The 23,339-nt window shown below is 60.8% G+C and overlaps 1 protein-coding gene across 1 annotated transcript; it reads left to right on the top strand.

Moving 5' to 3' along the window:
• The first annotated feature begins 1,979 nt into the window (after positions 1-1,979).
• On the top strand, positions 1,980-19,543 carry LOC132317901 (maestro heat-like repeat-containing protein family member 2B). The gene is given in 31 exon segments (XM_059823408.1): positions 1,980-2,096; positions 2,655-2,820; positions 3,223-3,321; positions 3,879-3,943; positions 3,945-4,031; positions 4,376-4,519; positions 5,085-5,177; positions 5,673-5,742; positions 5,854-5,865; positions 5,868-5,966; positions 6,372-6,445; positions 6,784-6,903; positions 7,917-8,024; positions 8,220-8,379; positions 8,743-8,783; positions 9,072-9,213; positions 9,887-9,939; positions 10,362-10,469; positions 10,709-10,828; positions 11,014-11,136; positions 11,956-12,117; positions 12,766-12,833; positions 13,451-13,535; positions 14,319-14,442; positions 15,144-15,253; positions 17,234-17,325; positions 17,568-17,730; positions 18,023-18,219; positions 18,830-18,967; positions 19,166-19,277; positions 19,448-19,543. Coding segments are annotated over 31 exon segments (3,246 nt in total). The 5' UTR covers positions 1,980-2,081.
• The last annotated feature ends 3,796 nt before the right edge of the window (positions 19,544-23,339 follow it).

Below are 23,339 nucleotides of genomic sequence, written 5' to 3'. Positions count from 1 at the left end.
GCTGGAGAATGGGAGCAGATGTTCTTGGAGAAGACACAGGGGAGGGCACACACAGACACAGGCAGGAGCCTCCTCTTTGGAGAAAACCAGGGCAAGAAAATGCAGAGGGCAAAGGCGAGGGCAGTCCCCTTGAGACCGCGTTGCCTTGGGTCATATAATCATAGACTCATAGACTGGTTTGGGTTGGAAGGGACCTTTAAAGGCCATCTAGTCCAACCGCCCTGCAGCAAGCAGCGACATCTTCAACTAGATCAGGTTGCTCGGAGCCCCGTCACACCTGACCTTGAATGTTTCCAGGATTGGGTCCCCGGAGGGGAATGTGGACTGGGGACAGAGCTGGGAAGGGCTGTCTGGAGAAAGTCTTTGCTAAAGCTGATTGAGGCCCACGAGCAAATGCAGGTGATGGAGAATGGGGAAATCCTGCATTTCTGGGCCTGTGGGGGTCCCCAGGGTGCTGCCGTGTCCAGACCCCGCCCCGTGGCGTGTCCCCAGCACGCGTCCCCGTGTCACAGCAGCCCTCTGTGAGGTGCCATGCCCTGCAGCGGTGTCACAATGGCCGGGCACTATATCTTCCTCCTGGGGCTGGTGCTGCCCCAGTTTCTCGTGGCTTTTGCCCGGAGGGAGCAGTGCATCCACCCGGGAGATCCTGCTGCCACGAGGAGGATGAGAGCGCTCAGAGGTGAGGGGCTGGCGGGAGGTTGGGGGCTGATGCCTGCTGGAAGCAGTGTCTGTCCCAGCCAGGTGCTGGGGGCTGTGTCCCCGTCACCTCTCATCCTGCTGCCAGGCACCTCCGAGAGGGCTCTGGCTCCATCCTCTCCCTGCCCTCCGTGGGGAAGCTGGGGACCGCTCAGAGATGACCCGGCCCAGCCGGCTCTTGTCGGGGCTGGCCAGTGCCAGCCCTCCTGGCCTCTCCTCGCAGAGCCCCATGCCCATCCCCCACCCAGCTCAGGGCCCCTGCGCTGGACCCGCTCCAGCGCGTTGCTGCCGTTCTGTCACTGGGGAGCCCAGGATGGGCCCAGTCCCCCAGGGTGTTCTTCCCACCGCCGCAGTGAGGGGAAGACTCCCTCCCCTCATCCCACTGACTGCCCTCTTGCCAGTACAGTCCAGCACAGGCTGTTAGTGCTGGGGGAGGCTGGGAAGATCCTCCCCGCTCCCTGGTGCAAAGCCCTGCAGCCAGCAAAACCATTTCTTTCTTTTCTTCCAGCTCTCTGCCCATGCCTGAGTGCCCAGTCCAGACCTGCGCGTTCTGAGGACGCAGGCAGGGCAACAGGAACCGTCCCAGTAGTTGGCACTACCTTTGAGGCCGTTGGGACTTCTCTGCTAAAGCGGTTGCAAGACAATGAGGTGAGGCAGGGGCGGGTTGAGGGCTCCCCTCTCCTCACCCCTGGCTTCCCTGGCTGCCATGGCCGAGGGGGATCTCGCCTGATGGCACCTCTGCCCTCCTGCAGGCGCTTCGTCCCCAAGCGCTGCTCCTGCCGCTCAAGCTGCGCTAATGCCACCGCTCCCTGCTCCTTTCCCCGGGAGCTCAAAGCGCTCGCCTGGGCACGGCAAAGCCTCTGGCACAAATCCCAGCACCTCTCCAGCACCTTTGCCCAAGGGCCCAAGGCCCTTCCTTAGCTTTGGTTTGGGAACTGTCCCAGCGCCAGGGCTCATGCCGGTGCAAGGAGCATGCTGTGTCCCAAGGTGCAGGTTGCTCGTGGCTTCCCCTCCTCAGGGCATGGTCTCGTTCCCACGCCTCCCTGTATGGCATTTTACCCTGGTGGAGTCGATCTCCCTGTCTGGCTCTCTGCTGATGTCAGAGGTGCTGCGGAAGATCTTTGCTGTTCCCCCGTGGCTGTCCTGACCAATGCCTGCAGCTCGTACCTCGTGCCCGTGTCACACAGATGATTTGGGGGGCAGCAGGTCTCTCTCGTGGCTCCCTGGGAACGAGGGCAAAGCAAGTCCCATCACCCCGCTTTGTGGCCTGTCCCCAGGGTGACCGAGTGCAGACATACCGGGAGCTGGAGAGCGTCTTGCAGGGAGATGACGGCCGTTTGACGAGCGGTGTCGTGAACCGCCTGATAGCAGAGGCGTCCAGTGACATGCGAGCAGCCCAGGTGAGCTTGTTCTCTTTCAAGGCCACCAAAGCAGCCTGCCTCCACCCCTGGTTTTGGGGGAAATACAGAGTGGTGCAGAGATGTTCCTTGGTTATTCAGACCCAGCGGAGGTCCTAAGGGAGAGGCTCTGGGGACTTGTCATTATAGGGAATTTGGAGAGGGGACACAGAGAGCTGTGCAGAGCCGCAGCCTCAGGGCTGTTTGGAACTGAGCGAGAGCTGGGTTCAAGCTCAAGGTTATTTCTCCTGCCTTGAGGAAGAGCCATGGGAACCCACCAGCCCCACGGAGAGGTCCCAGGGGGGTCCTGAGTCTGCGGCAGTTTGTTCCTGGCATCTCCATAGAGAGGGAGAGGGGGCAGCGGCACAGGGCTGCGCCAGGGAAAAGCCTTCCCTCGTCTCTCCAGGGAGCTGCTCGCCTACCCTAGGGTGCAAGAGGCAGCAAGTGCCGGGCCCGAGCGCAACTGCCCCGAGGGCTCTCGCAGAGGAGATGGGGTCATTCAGACTGTCTAAGTGCCTCAGCCTTTTTCTCGGGAGTGTTTAACCTGTGACGCTTTTGCAGGGTGTGACAGGTGACATGAAGAGAGCCGCTAGCGATGTCCTGGTGGCTCTGGCCCGCTCCCACTTCCACTTTGTCATGCCCGAGCTCCAGAGCCACCTGAAGGCCATGGGGAAGGTCCCTGATGAGATTGTGCTCCTCACCTTGGGCAAAATGGCCCACAGCTACGGTATGGCACCCTTGGTCTCCTGGGTTGGGCAGGGGGTCTGTGATAATGGGGAGAAAGGATCCACCCCCTCCCTAAATGCTCTGTGTTGAACTAGAGGGCTATGGAGTTGTCGTGCCTCCTTGCTCCCTGCCAGGGCCAGCTGGCAACTCTGCCCTACCAGCCTGATCCCAGCTCCCGAAGGGTGGAACCCATTGGAAACAAACCCGCGGGGTCTCTGCCCCCCACTGTCCTCCCTGTTTCCCCAAAGGGCTTCCCTGCATCTCCCCTGGGGAAGGCAGCCCTCCCCATACCCTCTGGCATGTCCTGCGTGGCCCAGCAGCCCCAGCCCTGCCAGGGATGGACACCAGTCTCCCGTGTCTCTCACTGACACTCTCGGTCCCTCTGTCCCTGCCTTCTCTGCAGCCCTGCGGTGCATCCCCTTTGTGAGAATGACGCTGCTTGCCCTGCGCGCCACGCTGAGCCAGGTGGGGAGTGGCCGGATGCTGCGCACCGTCTGCAGTGGTGAGTGCTGGCTCCTTGGCCGGGGTCACAGGGGCAGGGGCTGGGGTGGCCTTTGATGCCTCCATGTGATCTCAGAGGGAACAGGGTGGGCGTCAGCCCACAGCGAGGTCAGGCCTTGTTGATCCCAAACCGCCGTGAGCGTGTAGAATGAGTGGGGGAAGCCCGGGAAGGGAAGGGAAGGGAAGGGAAGGGAAGGGAAGGGAAGGGAAGGGAAGGGAAGGGAAGGGAAGGGAAGGGAAGGGAAGGGAAGGGAAGGGAAGGAAGGGAAGGGAAGGAGGGGAAAAGAAGGGAAGGGAAGGGGAAGGGCCTGCAGAGAGAGATGCTGGAGGGGAAGGGGCCATTGAGGAGGAGAAGGTGCGATGGGGAGGAGGAGAGAAACAGTGGGCTGTTTGAATCCAGACACCTCCAGAGCAGAGATTGCCCTCAGATCCAGATCTGGTCCTGGGCTGAGCCCTGCCAAGCTTGGGACTGTCCTTAAAGCAGGTTTGGGCGAGGGTGCAAGGTACCATCCCTGCTGCAGACTCTCACATGCTCCCTTTTCCTTTCTCCTGGTGCAGTTCTGGAGCAATGGTCAAAAGGAGTCAACACGTACTTCTGCAACCGGGAGCAATGCCCCTTCCCTTGCGAGGGGGGTAGCACAGTTCTGTGAAGCCATTTACCCGGTCTTCCGCTACGCGGCGGTACATTGGCTGGACTGCAAGGAGGAGGAGGTGAGAAGTGCTGCTTTCCACGCCTGGGGCCACAGCGGGGATGTCCACTGTGTCGGATGTCGGTGGGTCCGTCTGTGCCCAGTGGGGTGCAAGCAGAGGGGTGAGGGGAGGGGGCTCCCTGACGGGAAGCAGCTGAGTCCTGGAGCCTTTCTGCAGGGAGGGCTGGGGTACCAGCGTGGGGAAACGCTCTCATCTCCTTTGGAGCGGGCCCTTCTGCTGCAGGGCAGAAGGGAAAGGGAAAGGGAAACCCCTCTCAGTGGGAATGGCAGACTGCTGTCCAGGGAATACTGAGCACTAGGCAGATCTTCAGCCCTCCAAACAGAGCCTCTCCCTTCCCTCTTCAGGACAAGCAGGCTGTCCTCAGGGCTGTGGCTGCCATGATGGAGGTCCTTCTGCATGAGGAGCAGTACCGCGAGCATGCCTGGGAGCATGTCCTCTGGCTCCTGCACCGGTATCAGGAGGTCCGAGACACCTCCCGGGTCACCGAGGTGAGGTGGTGCGCAGGGTCCGGCGTGGCTGCTGGGGTGGGTCTGCGCGAGTGCCACGAGGCGCTGGGGAGCTGTGGGGTGCCAGGAGGAGCTGGGAAGCCCTTAGAGAAGGAAGAGGGAGAGCAGAGGAGGCCTGAGGCTTCCTGGGCTCTTTGGGCAAGAAAAGAGCAACCCAGAGGGGGCCAGGAGGCAGGCAAGAGTCCCTGGGGCTTGTCTTCTCAGGAAGGGAGGCATTGCCACCACCCTAGGGCTCTGTGCATGGGAAGAGCTTTGCCCTAGTGCCCAGGGCCATGTCCAGTCCCAACCAGTGAGGGGCAAAGTCTGATGATGAGTGGGAAGTGCCAGGAAACTGAGTTGTCAACAGAGGGCTCTGTTCAGAGGAAAGACACCCTGTCGATGCGTCTCTGAGGGGAGATCAAACAAGAAGCCCTGTGCAGGAGGGGTTTGGGGTTTTCTCTCGGAGCTGCTGTTAGGGACTGCCCTTATGCCAGATGTGCTGGGTTTCTTCTTTCCCAAGTGCCTTTAGGTGGCTTTAGCCTCCTCTTCCTCCCCTATTCTCTTGCAGAGCCTCAGCTATGTCCTGGAGATGCTGGAGGCAGTTCAGACCCCAATACCACAGGGCACGGCTCTTGCCATCAGCACCGCTGTGCACCGCCAGGTAAGGGGAGCCTGTGCCCAGTCATTGGCCTGAGGCCCACACACATGATTGCTATGGAGGGGAAAGACCTGCCAGCTGGCAGGGCAGGGCAGGGCAGGGCAGGGTGTCCTTCTACCAGGACCTTCCTGCAGGCCAGGAGCACGCCAGGATTTGTGATCCAGGTGCCACCTTAAGGCTGCAGGATGCCTGATCCCGGCTCTTTGGAAGGGGCTGAGGGGCAGCCCAGTTCCCACAGCAATCTCCCTCTCAGCCCAGTTGCAGGAGGACACTGGAGCACCAGCAGCCTAAGGGCAGCCTTGCGACACCCGCTCAGCCTCAGCTCCTGGGCAGCCAGGGCTGCTGCAAAGCTCTGTGTGTGCCCGGGGCCACCGTGGGGTGGGCTGGGTTTTGGCTGTGGGTCCCGTGCCCAGGGAGAGGAGAGCGGAGAGCACCGTTTCTTTTCAGTCCCTCTTAACACTATTGCAACTTTCTCTAAAACGGACCTCGTTCCCACAGCTCTCTGATGTGACCAAGGAGCCTGGCCTGGCCCATAAGGCAGCACTGTCCCGCTGCATCACACTTCAGGGTAAGGAGAGAAGACTGGGCGATGCCCTGCCATGCCACGGCAGCTCCCTCCCTGTCCTGGGTGGTGGGGGGCAGCTGCCTGCTAATGCAGAATGCCATTTCTTCCCTGCAGCACGAATGTGCCCGAGGAGACGGTCATGTTTCTACACTCCCAGCTGAGTGGTGGGACTGAGGCCGGTCGCGTGGCAGCCCTGGGCCTGCTGGGAGCGCTGGCCCACTCTGACGGTCAGTGCCAAAGGAGCTGCAAAGAACGGGTCCCCCAGCCGAGCTGACGCCCCGCGACAGGGCTCGAGCTGTCCCCCGGCAGTTAGAAATGGCGGCACAGCAGGGATGATGCCCCAAGCTCAGTAACACGGGCAGGCTGGTGGGCGGGCGGGTGGGCTGGTGCGCACAGGAGCTGCTTGTACCCATGCTGTTTCTCTCATCCTCCTCTGTGTTACCATATTACCATAGCTTTCAGTCCCTATAAACCAGCTGTGCCTCTAGAAACGGAGTGACTCTGGCTACGCTGCTGCCTCCTGTGAAGTCAGAATCAGGCCCCGCTTTTCTGTCCCGTTGGTGTGTGAAAAACTTAGAAGCTTCCGCCATCGGGGCTCTGCCTCAACGCACACCTCTCCATATCTCTTCCAGCACCTGCAGTGAGAGAGAAGCTGCCCCAGGTGGTGGAGGCCATGGGGTCAGTGTGCCATGACCCCAGTGCCCAGGTGAGCTGGTTTGGGAAGGGACGATGCCACCAGGGGAGGCAGAGGAAGCCTTTCCCTCAGGGCAGAGCTGGGGTGCCTGGGGAGCGCTGGCGCATTGCCCAGGCGGTGGGTGATGGCTCTTCCCCGGGGAGAGCTGGCAGAGTGGAGCGGGGAGGTCACTGTGCTCTCTGGACAAATGCCCATCCAGCCTGGTGCTAAAGCCCAGCCCTGATGCCAGGAGCGAAAGCTTCTGCCGTGTGCTTGTCACCTCTCTGCGAGCCACAAAGGCTGCCCCCAAGCAAGGTGGCTTCCCTTTGGGTTTTGAACAGGAGGACCGTAACCACGCTCTCCCCTGGCAGGTGCGGAGGGCAGTTCTGGAGTTCATCCGGGAGCTGCTCAGCTCCGGATCCCAGAGCTGCTGGGCATGGGATGTGGTGGGGCACATCTTCATCGAGTTCAGCCGGAGCTCGGGCAGACTGGTAAGGGCAGAGCGGGACAGCCGGGGTTTGACCGGTGCCTGGACTGTGCTGAGAGCTCCTGCAGGCATCCTTGGCCATGGAGAGCTCCACGCTGCAGGGCCATCAGCGCTGGCACGGCCGTCAGAGCGGCCTCCAAATGGCCGTTCCTCGTGGGCATCTGTGCTGATGTCGGTGGAGATGTCAGTGGATGATGTGGGTTTGCACCCGGGCGTGCCACCCGGGACTGCGGGGCTGCCTGCGCACCCCACGGGCTGAGCTGTGCCCACACGTGCCTTCCGCAAAGCCGCCTTGCAAAGGGAGGGGCTTGTAGGGACAGGACATCCTCCATCCTTAAACGCTGATGGACAATCAGAAAAACACGGCCAGTGCAGACACATGGGCCAGGCTAGAGGAACTTTCTGTGGTGTTCTCGTGCTCTGGCCCTCCAAAGCACACCCTGCCCGTCCGATCAGTCAGGGGGGCCCGCATCCCTTCTGGCAAGGGACAGGCCGTTTGGCAGTCCCTTTGGGGAGCATTTCCAGCTGGGTGCCCAGGAGATGAAAGCTGGGGAGCCTCCCGCTGACTTGCTGAGGATCTTCCCTCTAGCTGGGAGGTCCATGTGCATCGCTTTGCTCTGTGGCTCAGGGTGGCTCTGCTTTGGGAGCAGGGTGAAGGAAAGGGCTTCCAGGTGCCCCTCCGCATCCGTCGAGCTGGGTGTGCTGCCGCCGCCGGGGCTGGCACTGAGCACAGCCCTGCTGAAGGGCACGTTCCTCACCTCTGCTTAGTGGCATGACAGCAGCATTTGGGCCCTGGGATCTGGGCAGACAAGCAGCGGCGCTGTCTGTTCCCAGGCTTCCCAGTCCTTCCCAGGGTCCGGGACCTGGTCCTCGAGCTGGCTCCAGCTGTCCTTGTCCTCCTTGACCCAGGAGGTCAGTGCTCCTGAGAGGCTGGCACAGGAGTACTGGTGAGTCGTGCCTGAGCCTTGTCGGTCAGGAGCTGAGAGTAACGGGGCTTTTGCCAACTCTGTCGTACAGGTGGCAGGAGGCCTTTTTCCCTGGGAAACGCAGGAGGATGGAGCTCTTCGAGCCCTGTGCATGGACATCCTGGGCTCTCTGGATGTCTCTCTGAGAGGGATGACCAAAGTAAGTCGCCCTGTGCCCTGCTGCTGTGGCCACTTCTTGCCTTCAGGACATTTTTCCTCATGCTCTCCCATGCCCTGAACCTCTCCCCTCATGTGTGCTGAAGTGCACAAGGCTCAGGGAAACGCAGACTGCCCTTTTCGTCTTCGAGCTGAGTGGAAATGCCAATACGGTGAATTGCCCACTTCTTCTCTGCAGCTCCTGTGGCCGAGGCTGCTGCAGTACGTGGTGCCAGCCCAGTACAGTGGCATGCTGATCCCGCTCTCCCGCTGTCTCCGAGCCCTAGTTGAGAGGTGGGAGAGAGCAGGGTGCAAGGAAGAAGAGGAGGAGCCTGATGCCGTGGACTCCCAGGAGCAAGGTAAGAGCCCCAGTGAGCGCTGCTGGGTTTGGCCGGGGGTTGGGCCAGTCCGTGTCTCCCTGCGCCCCTCCAGCCCTCAGCAGGAGCCTGGGAAAAGCAAAGGGCAGGCCCTGCATTGCCCCTTGCCTGGCGCAGAGGCCCGCCTCTCCTGCTCGCAGCGCTCTCCTGGTGAGCCGGGGCTCATTCCTGGCCACGCTGGAGCTGCCTTCATCTCATGCTGGGCAGCCCTGGGGAGCCCCCAGGCCAGCGCTGTAGCAGCGCAGCTGCTCTCAGCCCTCAGCCCTGTGCGAGGCATTGGAGGCGCGAAGGGGCAGGGCACGGTGGGGGCTCGTCGGCTCACCCGGCCTTTCTTCCTCCCCGCAGCCCGGCTGCCGGCTCCCCAGGCCCTGTTGGCTCGACTGCTGGTGAGTAGTGGGGCCCTGGGGAAAGAGCTTTCCTGGCCAGGGGTGGTGGGAGAGCCCGGGGCAGAGGTGCCGTTGAGGCCAGTGCTGGGAGCCCCCGAGGAGGAGGCAGCATGCCCGAGTCTGCCCGAGCCCATCGGGGATCCCACTCCTTTTTCCGGGCTGGCAGCACCCCGGGTGAAGGCCTCAGCTGCCGCTGCTGGCTGAGCGGTGCCGAGCTCCCTCCCTCCCTCCTGGGAGAAGCTGCGGCTCTGGCAGCAGGAGCGACCTTTCTCTCCTGCCCTCGCCTAGGTGGTGGTGGCGGCTCCTCACAAGAGTGCAGAACGTGCAGTCGCTGCCTTGCAGCTGCTGCAGGCCCTCCACCGCAGGATCCACAGAGCCTTGGGGGCAGCGTGGGCGACTGAGATCCCCCTCCTGCTGCAGTCCCTGGAAGGTAAAGTGCGGGTGGGGAGGGAGAGGCTGGAGGGAAGGGAGTGGGGGCAGGAAAATGCAGCTTCCCAGCGTGACGGAGGAGAATTGTCCCCAGTTCCCCAGCACTTGCTCTGCTGCCTTTTCCCGTCCAGGGAGCCAGCACTGAGGCTGGGGGCAGCCGTCCCCCAGTGTCAATTCGGCCCAGGGGATGGACGGGGCTGGTTTTGTCCCCTTGGCTGCCAGGTCTTGGTGGCACTCCCCCGGCCTGCCCGGGACGGTGTTAGGGGGAGGGACAGGACTGGTGCTCCTGGAGGGGGTGCAGCCCCTGGCTTTGGAGGACCAAGTCTCCAGGCCAGGCCAGGTTTGCAGCAGCCGTCCTGGGCAATAGCCTGGGAGAAGGGCTGCAAGTGGGTAAAAAGCGGTGGGTCATTAAGGAGAAAATGTGTGTTGCTGGTGCGTGCTGTGACTCAGTGGTTGGAGTTGTTCTGGGAGCTGCAGTCAAGCAGTGGGGATCTGCTGCGGTCAGACAAATGCCCCTGGGATCCCTCCTGTGTCTTGGGCCTCGCAAGGGCTTTGGCATAGCTAGGCCCCTTCTAGGCTGATGGCCTTAGACTTTTGGGAGGTCTGATGGCAGAGGAGACCACCGGGCTCGCCTTTGGTGTGAGCTTAAATAGCAGCTTCCTCTTGCTTTCTAGGAAAAACCGGGAACTGCCTGGACTCTGCAGAGTGGGAGCACCGTGTACTCAAGGTACAGCATCCTTGGAGGGGATGTCACAAATAGAGGGGGCGAAGAGGGAGCAGAAGTGGGAGGAAGCTCAGGGCTGCCTGTGTAGGCAGCAGGAGGTGGGGGCACCTCCTGAGCGCCCTGCGCCTCCCCCTGCAGTAGGTTCCTGCCCGCTCAGAGGAGCTGCTGTCTGCACAGGTGCCACGGCTGATGGCTAATGCCCTCTAACGCTGTGGCACACGCCTTAGCACTGCCTCCTCCTCTATGTCTGGTGTGCCGGGGGGTCTCACCTGAGGTGTTAGGAGAAGAGGGACGCTGGTGAAAAGAGGGTTGGGTGGGGCAGGGGAAGAGTCTGCCATTCCCGGCAGCTCTCCCCCAGCAGCATCCCGGGACATGTGAGTGTGGAAAGGGCCCTGACCAAGGGCTTCCTCTCCTGTTCACCCCAGTTCCTGCGAGCGTCGCTGGAGCCCATCGAGGACAAGGCCTGGACTGTGGACCTGAGCCAGGAGCTGAGCCAGCAGCTGGGCAGCTCTGCCGCCGGCTCCTGGGAGAAGGTGTGTCTCCTGCCCCATGTGGGGGCCGGGGTGCTTTGCCCACGCAGGCGGTTTCCACTTCTTCCTCTTCCCTGGCACCCAAAAGGCGCTTCCCCCTGGCTTGCCTCAGTGGCTGGCTACAGCCTGGCACTGCGGCCTGCCTCGCCTGCTCCCAGGGGCAGTTGGGTCCTCCTGGGGCCAGTCGTCTCCTGACAGGTTGGGCCGTGACCGCATCTTGGGCTTGGCCTCTTCTCTTTCAGCTTTTCCTGTACAAGGCTCTTGGGACAGCGCTGGCAGCTTGTCGGGACCTCAGACACGTCCAAGGGCAGGTGCTGAGGTTCCTCCAGGAGACAAACCCCATGGAGCTGTCTGAGGCCCAGGTGAGGTGGTGCTCATGTCCTGAGCATCTGCTGCCTGTTCCTGGGGGAGAGGGAGGGCTGCTCCAGACCTTGATTTCCCCGTTGCTGCCGTTTCCCCCTTGCTGCAACGTCCTGCCTGGCCGTTGTTGCTGACCACAGCTGAGTGCCTGGGCTGGAGCCGACTCCCTGTTTCTCTGTGGTTGCAGGGAATGATTTCTGTTGTGTCCCACGCTGCCCAGAGCCACTTCCACCTGGTCTTGGACGCGGTGATGATGTTCTCCACCGCCTCCACCAGAGACGGGTTGTCTCAGACTTCCATGGGCTGGAAGGTAAGGGACCCAGGGTTTTGCTGTTTGGCTTTCCTTTTTTGGCCTTATTTCCACTTCTACACCTGCAGCAGCCAAACCGTGGCAGCTGCCTTTAGGTTAGCCCTCTTGTAAGAGCTACGCGAGACCTGTGTTTCAGAGGGGATGTCCTGGCATTGGGGCCCCTGAGGTGTCTTTGGAAAGGACGGGGTTTGACACCGGGTGGATCAGAGCCACCCAGCTGGGGCAGCTGCAGCGGTTGCTTGCTTGCAGCCACGTGGCCCCTGACTTAACTTCAGGAGGAGCTGGCAACAAGATGGGGTGGGCACGGTGGGACAGTCTGCCGCTTCCTCTAAGCTGAGGCTGGGAGCAGGAGCCTGGCGAGGTCTCGCTGGCTCTGCTCCCCCCACCTCGGGGCCATGGGGACGCCTTTCAGGGCAGGGCAGGGCCCTGCAGAGAGAGCGGTGCAGCCTGGCCTGGGGAGGTGAGCAGACTGGGCTCATCCGCACCCCTGACGCGCACGGGCTGCACGTCTCTGAGCAGCACCATGACAGGCTGTGTCAGATACCTTGCCACAGAAGGGCTCCAGGCAGCTCCCCAACCTCTCAACTCAGTGGTAAAAGAGCCAGCAGTGTGTGCGATGCTGGCTGCACCTCGTCCCCATCCCCATGCGAGAAACCAAGCTGTGGAATGGGAACAGCTCCCAGCCCCAGAGCTTGCAGCTCGAGGAGCAGCTTGGGGAGCTGCTGGGAGATGCCCAGGGAAACAAGGAGCTGGGGAAGGTGCAGGGCAAGGCCTGCTGCAGGAGCCTGCAGGAGTCTCAGGGCATCTCTGTCAACACAGGTACAGCAGCAGCAGCAGATGGAGAGAGCCCAGGCCATTCGTGCTGCTCTCATGTGCACCTACAGCGGCATTGCGCTGCGTGCCCCCAAGGAGCAGCTGCTCACCCGTGTGGATGAAGAAATCGTGGGCAACATCCTGCAGCTCTCCAGAGCTAAAGAGAGGGTAGGAGCGTGGGGCACGCAGGGCAGGGATGCCTGGGTGTCCCAGGTCCAGCCCCTCGGGGCTGGGGTGCACCGAGATGGATGGTCTCTTTCTGAAGATCTCCCAAGGAAGGGTTTGTCCTCAACGTCCAGAGGCAACCCCGCCATGGGTTTCCCCTGCCCATGCTCCTCTTCCACCTCTCAGCCCTTCAAAGAGTTGAAGGGGTGCTTTGCTCTCTTTGGCCTCAGGACTTGCAGCTCAAGCTCGCCCTGGTGCAGAGCATCACTGAGGTCAGCTGTGCCATCCAGGCTGTGGGCGACTGCGGCAGCTTTGAGCTCTCCTTAAAGCAGGAGGCGACGTGGACCTTGCTGGTGAGTGCCCGTAGCCAGGGCAATCTCACGGGGGAGTTTTGGGCTGCACCATCAGACTCGTTTCCCCAGAGGCACGATGGTCTCTGGGCTTCATGTGAGCTCCTGGAGCTGTGTACGGAGCTGGTGAGGCCCCTGAGTGGTGGTGCTGGGTGGCTGTGGCTGGGGAGCAGGGTCCCTCCTGCGGTGCCTTTGGGGATGTGTGGGGGTGACGGGGCAGTGTCTGCCCAGGCCTGACGGGAGGGCTGTCCAGTGCCCCTGTGCACTGCCAACTCTGCGCTTCTCTCTCTGGGACTTGCAGGACTGGATAAAGGAGGAGCCCGGGGACTCCCTGGTGTATGGAGTGTTCCAGGCCCTAGGGGAGTTGAGGTGAGGTCTGTTCCCCGGGCTCTGGGGACTCCTGGTGTGCCCCATCCCAGCTGGCTGGGGCAGCCCCAGTGGCCTTGAGCATGGGGCCGGGAGCTGCTGGGGCTGTGGAGTGGGAGGGTGTCCCCCATGTTGGGTGTCTCCCACAGGAAGGGAGCCCCCAGGGTTCCTTAACCTGGGGGCGGGGGTTTGCCTGCTGCCTGGGAGGAGGCAGGAATTGCTGGCGCTGAAGGCAGTGCTTGCTGGCATGGGGTGGGGGTGTTGGATTTGGGGTGCTCAATTAAGAGGAACCCAGCTGTGGTTTAAGCCCCTCTGGAGAGGGCTAGTAAATCCCCTTTCTGTTTTCTCTTCCTTTTCCCTCTGGCCAGCAAGCTGAGGCCACCTCTGAGCAGGGAGGAAAATCGCAAGCTGCTGGCAGTGTGCTGCCAGACTGTCTTGTCCTTTCCTTCCAAGGAGGGGATGAAAAAGGGCAAGAAGACAGTGAGGGCAGCTGTGAACATGCAGGTACCCACCGGCCAGTGCCTGCCCACCCCTGGGTCAGGATCCCACCTCAGTGCGCCCCGGCAGCCCCCATGATGCAGAACCTCAGCTCTCCTTTCCTGCTTTCAGCTTTTGCACAGGAGAGGCATGGAAGACCTGGGCCATCTCATCGAAACCCTTCTGGAGGCAGAGGAGACCTCTGCCGGCTTTGACGACGTGATCCATGTGAGCAGCCATGGGGCAACAGGGAAAGTGTCGCAGGGGCAGAGGGTCGAGGCCTTAGAGGGTGTTAGGAGATGGATACCTTTCCTATGGGAAAGTGGGCTTTGGCTTCTCGCTCTGAGGCTGTGTGTCTGGCCCGGGCCAGGGGATGAGCTGGGGGACGGGAGCGCCCGGCCACTGCAGCCTCAGGCCAGGCAGAGCAGTGGGCCCTGACGGAGGGAAAGCCCAGAGCCAGCCCTGAGCTGGGTGAGAGCAGCCTGGGGGAAGGCTGGAGCGGGGAGACGCCGGCAGGGAAGCAGCAGCTGGCTCAAGGCAGAGGCGGCTGGAGAGAGCGAGGCGGTGGAGGCTGCAGTGCCAGTACTGAGTGGGGCTGGGAGCCATGCTGGGAAGGGGCCAGAGAAGGAGGGAGGGGGAGAGGGATCTCAGGGAGAGAAAGATGCCTGTGGTGAGAGAGATGCACCCTGCCTCAGGTCCTGAAGGGTTGGCTCACCTCAGCCAATGGATGGGAGCGTGAGAGAGCCCTGCGGTTTTGCGCCCATCTGCTGGGAGCTCGCAAGGAGCTATTTGAGCTCATGGTGAGTAGAGCCCCTCCGTGTACCCTGGTGCCCCCTTCCCACCCTTCATGGCCCCAGAAGGGAGCCCTGCCCAACTGGGTGCTGGGTTTCGGGGCTTCAGGGATTACGGGGCAGGCCTTCTGCCTGCATCTGCCCGGTTGCTGCTCCTGGAGCAGAGGCAAGCGGGTGCTGGGGCTGCCTGCGACCCTTTTCCTGCTGCTCTCCCCTGCAGAGAGGACGTTCTTGTGAGCAGTTCGGCTCCCTGGTGGGACTGCTGGTGACTCTGACCAGCGACTGCCTGGCCATGTCCTGTCGGAGGGCATGGGTATGCCTTGGCTACCTTCTCCAAATGCAAGGTGAGGAGAGCGGGCACTTCCCAGCCTTGCTCAGCCTGATTCACCCACTGCTGTCTGAGAGCAGGACGTTGTCACCAATGCTGGGGACTGTCCCCCTCCATGTCTGTCCCCCTCCATGTTCAAGGAGAGACAGAGGGTGGTCAGAGAACTCGCTCGGATGAGGTCCCTGACGTTTCAGAGGGTGCCTTCCCCCTCGCTCCCTGCCTTGAGCCTGGAGAGACAGGCAGCTCCCTAGGCAGTCTCCAAACTCATCGCTGCCAGGCAAGAAATATCCTGCCAAGCACAAGAGAGGAAACCAATTTGTTGCCCAGAGCAAACTGGGCAGGGAGGAGGGATCTGAGCTGCAGGCCCAGAGCGTGCTGCAAAGGTCCGCCTGTGCTGAGGTAGTCCCGGGGAGGTTTCCTGCCTCCCAGAGACGATGGTGGCCTGTGCGTGAACAGGGGGTGCAGCTGCTAGGAGCAGAGGCTGCTGAAACCCTGAAGCCCCAGCAGAAGGTTCCCAGAGGAAGAGGGCTCTTTCCAGCCGGGGATTTGTCAGCCATTTATCAGGCTCGGGAAATCCTGCTGCACTGAGTTCAGGAGGGCCCCGGGTTTTCCTGTGGCCTTCACTGCCACCCCTTGGGTTCTCCTTTAGCAGTATCTAGGGCCAGAGGTTGCATTTCTGTAGACGTGACTCCTCTTTTCTCCTGGTGTTTGTTCCAGCCAAGACCATGAAGGCGGTGTTTCAGGCAGATGAGATCAGGTGCCTGGCTGAGGAGCTGAACAGCCCGGACACTGAGATTCCGGTGGAGACCTGGACCAAAATAGCAAAGGTAACTGGCCCCAAAACAGCGGGGTGGGGGCCCAGCTCCTGGGCTCCTGCATGTCTCCCTGCTCCCCTCCAGAGTCTCTTGCTGGCTCCAGAGCAAGCTGTCCAGATCGCTTAGCCGCATTAGATGCAAACAGCACCGTGTGCACAGCAGAGGAAAAAGTGATTGCCTCCTCCGTGACTGCTGAACTAACAGTCCCGTCAAGTTTTCTTTCCTTTCTGAATTGCTGGAGCAGAGCTGTGACATGGTCTTTCCTGTTCCTGACTTCTCTCCAGGCTGTTTGCAAATGCATCCCTCTAGCGCAGGCTACGGACTTTCTGACCGCTGTCCGGGACAGATTGCTGCATGTCACACCCACACGTGCAAGAGCAGTGCAGAAGTGGGTGTTTGTCTTCCTGGAGGAATGCAGAAAGGAAATACTCCAGGAGGTAAAGGAGATCTTTTTTCCCATTTCACTTTGTCTTTTCTCCTGTCGGCTGTTGCACTGCAGCCTGTGCAGTTGGCATGGGCTCAAGAAACACCACCTGTGTGCTGAGCCGAGGGGCTACTGATGGTCTGAGCCGGGCATTAGCAACTGCTGCTGGGGTCTGCTCCAGCTGGTGACAAGGATATGGGCACTTCTTGTCCAAAGTCTCCCGTTGTCCACGTCCTTCCCACGAGTGAGGCACTAGGAGGCACCGACCTTGCCGTTCCTCCCCTTCCTCCGGGGTCACTGTCAGTCCTCCCTGCCCTGGGACTCACTTCACCCTGCTCTTTCTTCCCTGCTCCCCAATTCCCTCTACTCTGAGCTTTGCTGGGCATGCCAGGTTTTCCATAGGTTGCATAATTGTTCATTGCTGTCGCTGCTTTCCATGTGCGACTGTGGTGTTTCCCAGCCTGCAAGGTGCCCTTCCTTTAGCCACCAGTTGCTGCCTGTTTGTAGCCTGGGAGCCTCTGGCCTCATGCTGTGCCTGCCCTTTCAAGGCTCCTGTCCTCTTCCTCTGCTTGTGCTCTGCTGCGCTCCATTTGGGCTCCAGGGCCAGCAGCAGCTCGCTCAGCCCAGACTAACTCCGTGGCTGTCCGTCGCTGACAAAGGTCGATCGCAGTGACAGCAGCCACGGGTGGCAGCCCACTGGATTGCGCCCAGCTGAGCTAAAGCTCACCCAACCATTAGGCCGCTGCTGTTACAGCCAGGGCAGGGTGTCCCTGTGCCGTCCCTGCAGAGCCCGTGGCTGCTCCGGGCAGCGGGAGCGCCGCATCCATGGGCTGTGGGGTCACCCCTTGCTGCTTCCCCAGGCGCAGAGCAGGTTCTGTCTGCACTGCGGGCCAGAGGTAGGCAGCCGCAGGAGAAGCTGGGATCTTCCACGAGACGAGGGACCTGGCTGCATCTTTGTCCTTATCATGGCCACAGCTTCTAGCTGTGAAAGGCTCAAACAAACACCCCTTCCTTCAGGGGAAGTTCCTACGTGTGGGGAAGGGGTTTCCACTTTGGGAAAGGAGGGTAGGGGCAAGGAGAAGTGTCCCCGGAGAACTGGGTTCCTCTGGAAGGAGTCACGTGCCCTTGCAGAGGCCCTGCAAGGCATCTTCAGGGTCTCAAAAGCGTGTTTGGTTTTGCTCTTGCATCGCTACAAACAGGTGGGGTGAGGTATTCAAGTGTTGGGTGTGAAACGTGTCTGTGTCCTCTGTGTGCACAAGGGCACGCAGCTGCTCATACGGTTGGGCCCAGGCCCATGCGAGTGAGTGCACGCATGCCTGTGCGTGCGTGCGTGCGTGCGCACAATTGCCAAGAGCACATCCAGCTCCAGACGTGAGCCAGGGTCAGGCAGGGTGGAAGGGGTGAGGTTTCGAGCTAGGTCTGGACTCAAGGGAGCAGGCACTGCTCATGTGCTGAATGACTGTGTCTGGGCCCCGCAGGAGGGGATAAAGGATACACCGAACCCTTCTTTCTCCTCTTCTTCCATTCAGGTGCCAAAAATCCTGAAGACCCTTTGCACCTACATGCAGCAGAGCACCCACAGGCCCTTCCTGCTCCGGGCCCGCTTTCACCAGGAGCCCCTCATCAGCAGTCTCCTCCAGAAAGGTCTGCCCATGGACAGGTACGTGCACTACCCGCTTCCCCGCTGTAGTCAGAGACCCTGCAGCTTGCTTGCCCTGGGGTGGTCCAGTTGAGAAGCAGGACTTTTGTTCCTGCCTGAACAGTCTTGAGTGTTGCAAGCCTGCATGCTTGTGTCTCTGCCGTGAGTGGGGCGTCGTAAGCCCCATTGCGGATGAGGAGGTTTGAGGGCACTGCAGGACTGCGAGGATACGGGCTCAGGGGTGAACGTCTCTTCCCTTGCAGTGACACGGTGGAGCTGTGGAGGACCCTGGGGAGAAGCACCATTGTGATTCATGTCCTGAGGTGCTTAGTGGAGAAACTAAACAGAGCAGGAAACAACCGCCTGTGGACTTGCTCTTGCGCTTGTGAGCAGCACAGTCATCAGACTGTTCTGGAGACTGTGATGGTACGTTCAATGGCAGACATGTTTCTGCAGCTTTGCACCTGCTAACTCTTACTTCGGCATGAGGGAGTCAGGTGCCCTTTGCAGAAGCCCCTGGAGACTCCCAGGGCGCTGTGCTGGGCCGGCCTCAAGCAGTGTGGGGAGCCGGCACAGTCTTGTGCTCCTGAGCCACAAGGCTGTCGCAGAAGTGACAATTGCGGACAGTAACCCCGCCTGCCCCAGGCAGGCAGGGGAACCAGGCTGGTGGGAAAAGGCCTTGCCTGAACAGGTGCTTCTTGGTCACGTTTCTCTGCAGATCACCCGTGCCATCTCCGAGGTCGTGGTTGCCCTGAGGGACATGGAGGAGTTCAGGCAGCTGCTTCCCCACCTCCTTCCCAGCCTCCTGAGGTGGGCCAGTGAAATGCTGGACGAGGAGAGGCTGCTTTCCCCCCTGGGAGAAGGCTGGAGACAACTGTTCCTCGAGGGCCAGGTGCTTGAGGAGAAGCCCTGCAGGTAAGGCGCCACAGGGGCAGATGGAGGGGCTGGCTTCGGTTCCCCTCGCCAAGGCACGTGCCTTTGTGGGGCTGAGGGAGTGCTTCACCTGCCCCGCTTCCTAGATGTGCAAACCGGTCGTCATGGTTGGTTTTACTTCTGTTCCTTCATGGGGAAACTCCAGCTCCCAGGCAGGAAGGTCTTAGGCAACCCGTACTGCGGACGGCTGTCATCTTGCCTCCTGCATACCCTTGCATGCACACCAGCATTGCACTCCCTCCACGGGCCCCCGCTGGGAGCAGAGGCTCTCGTGGGCACTGGTGTCATTCTTCACAAAATGCTGGTGGGAAGAGGTATTAGGTGTTGCCTTGGCAAGTATCGGGCATGGAGTAAGCCTAGGAGCGTGGGTTTTCCTCTGCGTCAGTGGGTTTGGGGCATGATGAAAATGCCAGTGTCGTTAGCTGCAGTCTTGAAGGCTGTGAAGCAGCATCTCAGGGGTATTTAGCTCTGCTGAAGATAAGTATTCCCCTAACTTGCTGTGATTTGAGATTTCCTTGGGTTTGTGGTGGTGGTGTTGTTTTGATTTGTTTTGTTTGTGTTTGTTTATTTTCTGGTTTGTTTCTTCTGCCAGGATTTTCCTTTCAGCTATAGAGTTGGTGCTAGGCAAATGCATGGCGCAGACGTGGATGCAGCGGCTCATGGATCAGTCAGTGTGGGCTCGCCTGGAAGACGCCCTGGCTCACCCTGAGGGGGTGCGTCTCCTGACCAGGTAAGAGCCCCAAGGATGCACCTGGCTGCCTCCTGCGGAGCTGTGCCCAGGGAAATGGCTGCGGGGACCCTTCCGGCATGCCTGGGAAGCCGTCCTGAGCTAAAGAATAGTGTCTGCATCGGTGCACGTGGATTTTGGAGACCCGGCCTGTGGCCTTCCTGGCTAACTGTGTGTCCCTCGCTTGTGTCCCCTGTGCAGCGTCCTGCTCCAGGCTGGGCTCGTCTCCCCCTGGCTGGTGAAGAACCTCTTGCCATGGCTGGGTTCGTGCTCAGTTAAGCTGCGGGTGACAGCTACAGCCTTCTTTGCTGAGGTAAGGCAGGGGGTGGGGAGGGAAGGGTTCAGAGGGTTTTACCGAGATCCTGCTCCTTGGGATGTCTTTTTTTGTGGGAAGATCCCTGGAGAAAAGGTCCCTGGAGCGGAGCAGCCAGGGGAGCGCCTGGCCGGGACCAGGTCCCCACGGCACTGCCTGTGTCGTTCCAGCTCTCGGGGCTGCAGGACAACAAGGAGCCACGAGTGAGGCAGGCGCTAGAGGAGTCTCTCCACGATACCTGGCCCCAGCCAGCACCAAGGAGTTAATTAAATAAAGCTCAGCACAAGATGCCTAAAGGGTGCTGTATCTTTTTTTTTTTCCCTGATGGCACCCTTGTGCTTGGTGGGACCACATGTGGGTGACACCGAGGCTGGGGGCTGCCAGCTGCATGGCCCCTCTCGGATCTTCCTGGGCTGGGCACAACGGAGTCATGCCAGGACAGACCCCAGAGCAGGGCTCTCCCCATGGGGTCCTGGGGCCTTGCCGTGCCCTCCCACTGCCCATGGGGATCCCCTTGCCACCCCTCCCACCACGGCATGTCCACCTCTGGCACCAGCAAGGGGTGGTGCAGGGAACAGCCCAGGACAGGCCTGACCATCCCACCACAGCAGGCTTTGCCCCCTGGTGTCCTACCATGCTGGGACCCCCGACGGCACTTGCCCAGGGACACAGTGTGGGTAGCAGGGGAAAAGGGGGGCACTGGGGGGAGTAGAGGGCACTGGGGGATGGGTGGGGGGAACCAAGGGAGGCACAGAAGTTTACAGGAGCGTGGGCAGGGGGCAGAAGGGGGGCACTGGGGGACAAGTGGGGAATGTCGGGGGGCATCTTAAAGGGTCAGCTATGGCTCAGGGGCTGAGCAGAGGGACAGAGCGTAGCAGAGGGCTCTGGCTGGCCCATCGGACCCCTGCCCACTAACACAGGCCCCACTGGTGCTGCTCCCCAGCCCCGGCAGGCCTGGGCACATCTGTGTGGGGCAGGGGCAGCTCCACGCAGGGAGCCCATCAGCAGAGATGTGGTTGCACCTCTCAGGCTGCTGGGCACCCTGGCCCTGCTGCGAGCCCATGTAAGCCTCTGGTCCCCTGTCCTGGAGGTCCCACCAGACGTGTGATCCAAACTGAAGACTCTGCAAAGTTTGCTCAAACACGTGCTCCCGCCTTGCACAGTCACGTTCCTTGACAGAGGTGAGGATGGAGCTGGAAGAGGGAGTCGAGCCCCTGACTGGGTGGAACACCAGGCTGGGGGGTGGGTCCTGCCGTGGAGGGGGCACCAGCAAGGGCCGAGGTGCTGGGGGTTTCCCTGGGCACCGGCAGTGCTGAGGGCTCTGGCAGTCCTGGGAGGTGAGTGTGTCAGGCGCGGGGCAAGCGACCGAGCTGGACCTTCTCCGGTGGCAGGCGTTTGTATGAGCGGGGCTCAGAGGGACCCCCGTCCTGCCCCACCGCTGCAGGTCAGTCCGAGGCACGTGTGAGCCCTGGCTCCCTGCACATCGGGCTTTGTGCCGCCCTCCAACGGTCTGAGCCTCTTCCCAACCCCACGGAGCTTCTCAGCCCTGCCAGTAACTCCCTGAGTTGCTGCTCATACAGACCAAACACCTTGGTTAAGCTGCATCACCTGAAAGAAAGCAAAGGACCAAGAAGCCAGAGACGCGGGGAGAGAAGTCCCTGCAGAGTGGAGTCTCTGGAGATGAATGTCTTTGGGGGAGATTTCTCATATCAGGCCAGGCCTGGAAAACAGATGAACCTATGGAGTGGGAAGGCTCCAGTAGGCAAGAGCTGAAAGGGGCTGAGCTCTGCCTGCTAGCCTGTTTTATGAGCTCTCCTGACAGCAGTAACAGTAACAGCAGCAACCCCAACAGCCGCTGAAGACGGGCTATTTACAGAGCACAGTCTCCTCTGAACAAGTACAAGCATAACTCCTGGCACCTCACTTCCCCCCAAGCAGCCCCCTCCTGCCCCACTCCTGTGGGTGCCCCACAGCCAAGCTCTGGGCTGGCTCGGGGGCTGGGGGAAAGCCTGTGACACTGGCCCACAGGGGCCCAGTGCCCCCAGGAGCCCCAGGCCAGCGCGGCCCCAGTCCTGCAGCCGCAGTCCCCCAGGGCACGACCAGGCTGCACTGTCCCATTGCACCACACCACCGCTGTGGGAGCTGAGGGGTCCCCAGGCACTCCCTGTGTATGGAGGGCTGGGGCGGGGGGGCAGGCTCTTGGGGTGGTGGGACCCAGATTTTGGGCTGTGGGACATTCCCTGCTCTGGGAGCACAACAGGCACCACAGGTGACTCGCTCAGATGTGGCTGTCCCTGTTGCTGCTCTCAAAACTTCGGGCAGAAATCCCTCCAGAGGCCAGGACAAACACCACCTCAGCTGCGGCGTCCCCGCAATGGCCAACAGATTTCCCTGCCTTCCCACCATGGGCCGGCCCTGTCACCCTAAGCCCCGAGGAGCAGAGATGGCTGAGGGCTCTCCAGCAAGGAAGGAGGGGTGAGAGGGGAAATTTCCTCATCCAAGGGCTGAAGGAAGGCTCTGGGATGCACGGCGGCTTCCCCACCCATTGCGCCCCAAGGTGAAAGGCGAGGGGCAGAACACAGCTGGAGCCAGAGGAGCCCAGCCAGAGCTGGGGCTGCCTGACTAGTCAGGGATGCAGGGAGGGAAGGGTGTGTGGAGGGATGTCCGTGACTTTTTCTGGGAATGCTGTCTCAGACCCCTCCCCCAGAATTAGGGACATGCCTCCCCATGCTCCTTGCCTAAACTTCCCACCCTTTGATAGAGCTCCTTGATGCAACCAGCTGGTTTCCAAGGCTGGGCCTGGCAGAGGAGGGAGGACAGTTGGGGTCGGTCCTTTTTGGCTCCTCAGACTGGAGAATGACATCCTTAGCTGCATCAAGAGGGCAGATGCGGAGAGAGGGATGATACTGGAACAATGAGGTTGGAGAGCTGTCTAAGCTCCAGACCTGCAAGCAAGACTAAAGCAAGCCTTGCCTTTGGTGACTCGGCTTCCCAGGTCACCATGGGATGGAAGGGGACCCTCTGCTGGGGGGCTCTACTGGACAGATGTCCCCACCACAGACATGTACAGCTTCTCCAAGGGACACTCCGGGTGTCTCAGCAGAAGGCGGAGGCAGCCCTAGGCAGGAGTTGGACTTGAGGGGCAGTTCCTCTCCCCAAGTGGAGGTGCCAGCCAAGGAGCCTTTTCCTAAGGGAGCTGGACAGACCTGTTTCAGAACTGACCATGGAATGGAAAGAGTGCAGGTGCCACTTCTGGGGGCAGGGGTGACAAGGTTTCAGTCCGAGTCTCACATCACAAGGAGTGCCCCATAGTTAGCAGGGCAGCAGGATGCTCTTTTCTCACTTCTTTACTCTTAGCCGGTCACCCTCCTGAACAGGGTCAGTCTACGCCCCCAACCGCAAAGAGCTGCAGCTGTGGCACATCCCACGCTACGGCCGTGGGATGGCATTTCTCTGTGCAGGGGGAAAGGTCCATTACAGAGACTGCTATTCTCCCCAGATTCACACACCAAAGGGGACGGATGAAAATACTCCAAAATGATATTCCTGTAAAGCAGCCGTTCTTTCACGTGCCCTCTGGGGGCCACCTCCAAAAAGCTGAATACGCTGCACAGAAACGTCACCTGCATCGTGCTGCCCAGAAGGCAAGCCACAGCTTGCCTAAAAGGCCGGTCTAAACACAGAAAACACCCGACAAGCTGTGGCCCACGCAGTAGCAAATCACTGGGGGCCAGCTCTGCCTCCTGATGCTCGCAAGCTCCAGAAGCAGACCAACCTCTCTTGCAGGGTGCAGCACCAGCCTTACCCTTACCCGCTCCCTTATTCTTTAGGCAGAGTCAGACAAACCAGCATGCAAAATTTCATAACAACTACAGCCCAATAACAGCAAGATGTCTGGGTTCACCTGGCTTAAGGGGTAACCACGCTGCCCCAACCCCAGCACACACCCCTTCCCTAAAGACCGGAGGACTCCATGGAAATCTCTGTCTGAACCCACATGCGATCCTATGCCTGCCTAGTAGCATGAAGGGCTTGGATATGTGCACGTTTCCTGTTCTGGTA

The sequence above is a fragment of the Gavia stellata genome, chromosome 12 (genome assembly GCF_030936135.1).
Source record: "Gavia stellata isolate bGavSte3 chromosome 12, bGavSte3.hap2, whole genome shotgun sequence".
NCBI lineage: Eukaryota > Metazoa > Chordata > Aves > Gaviiformes > Gaviidae > Gavia > Gavia stellata.
The sequence above is the reverse complement of the archived record's forward strand: the minus strand, read 5'-3'. Positions and strand labels throughout refer to the sequence as shown.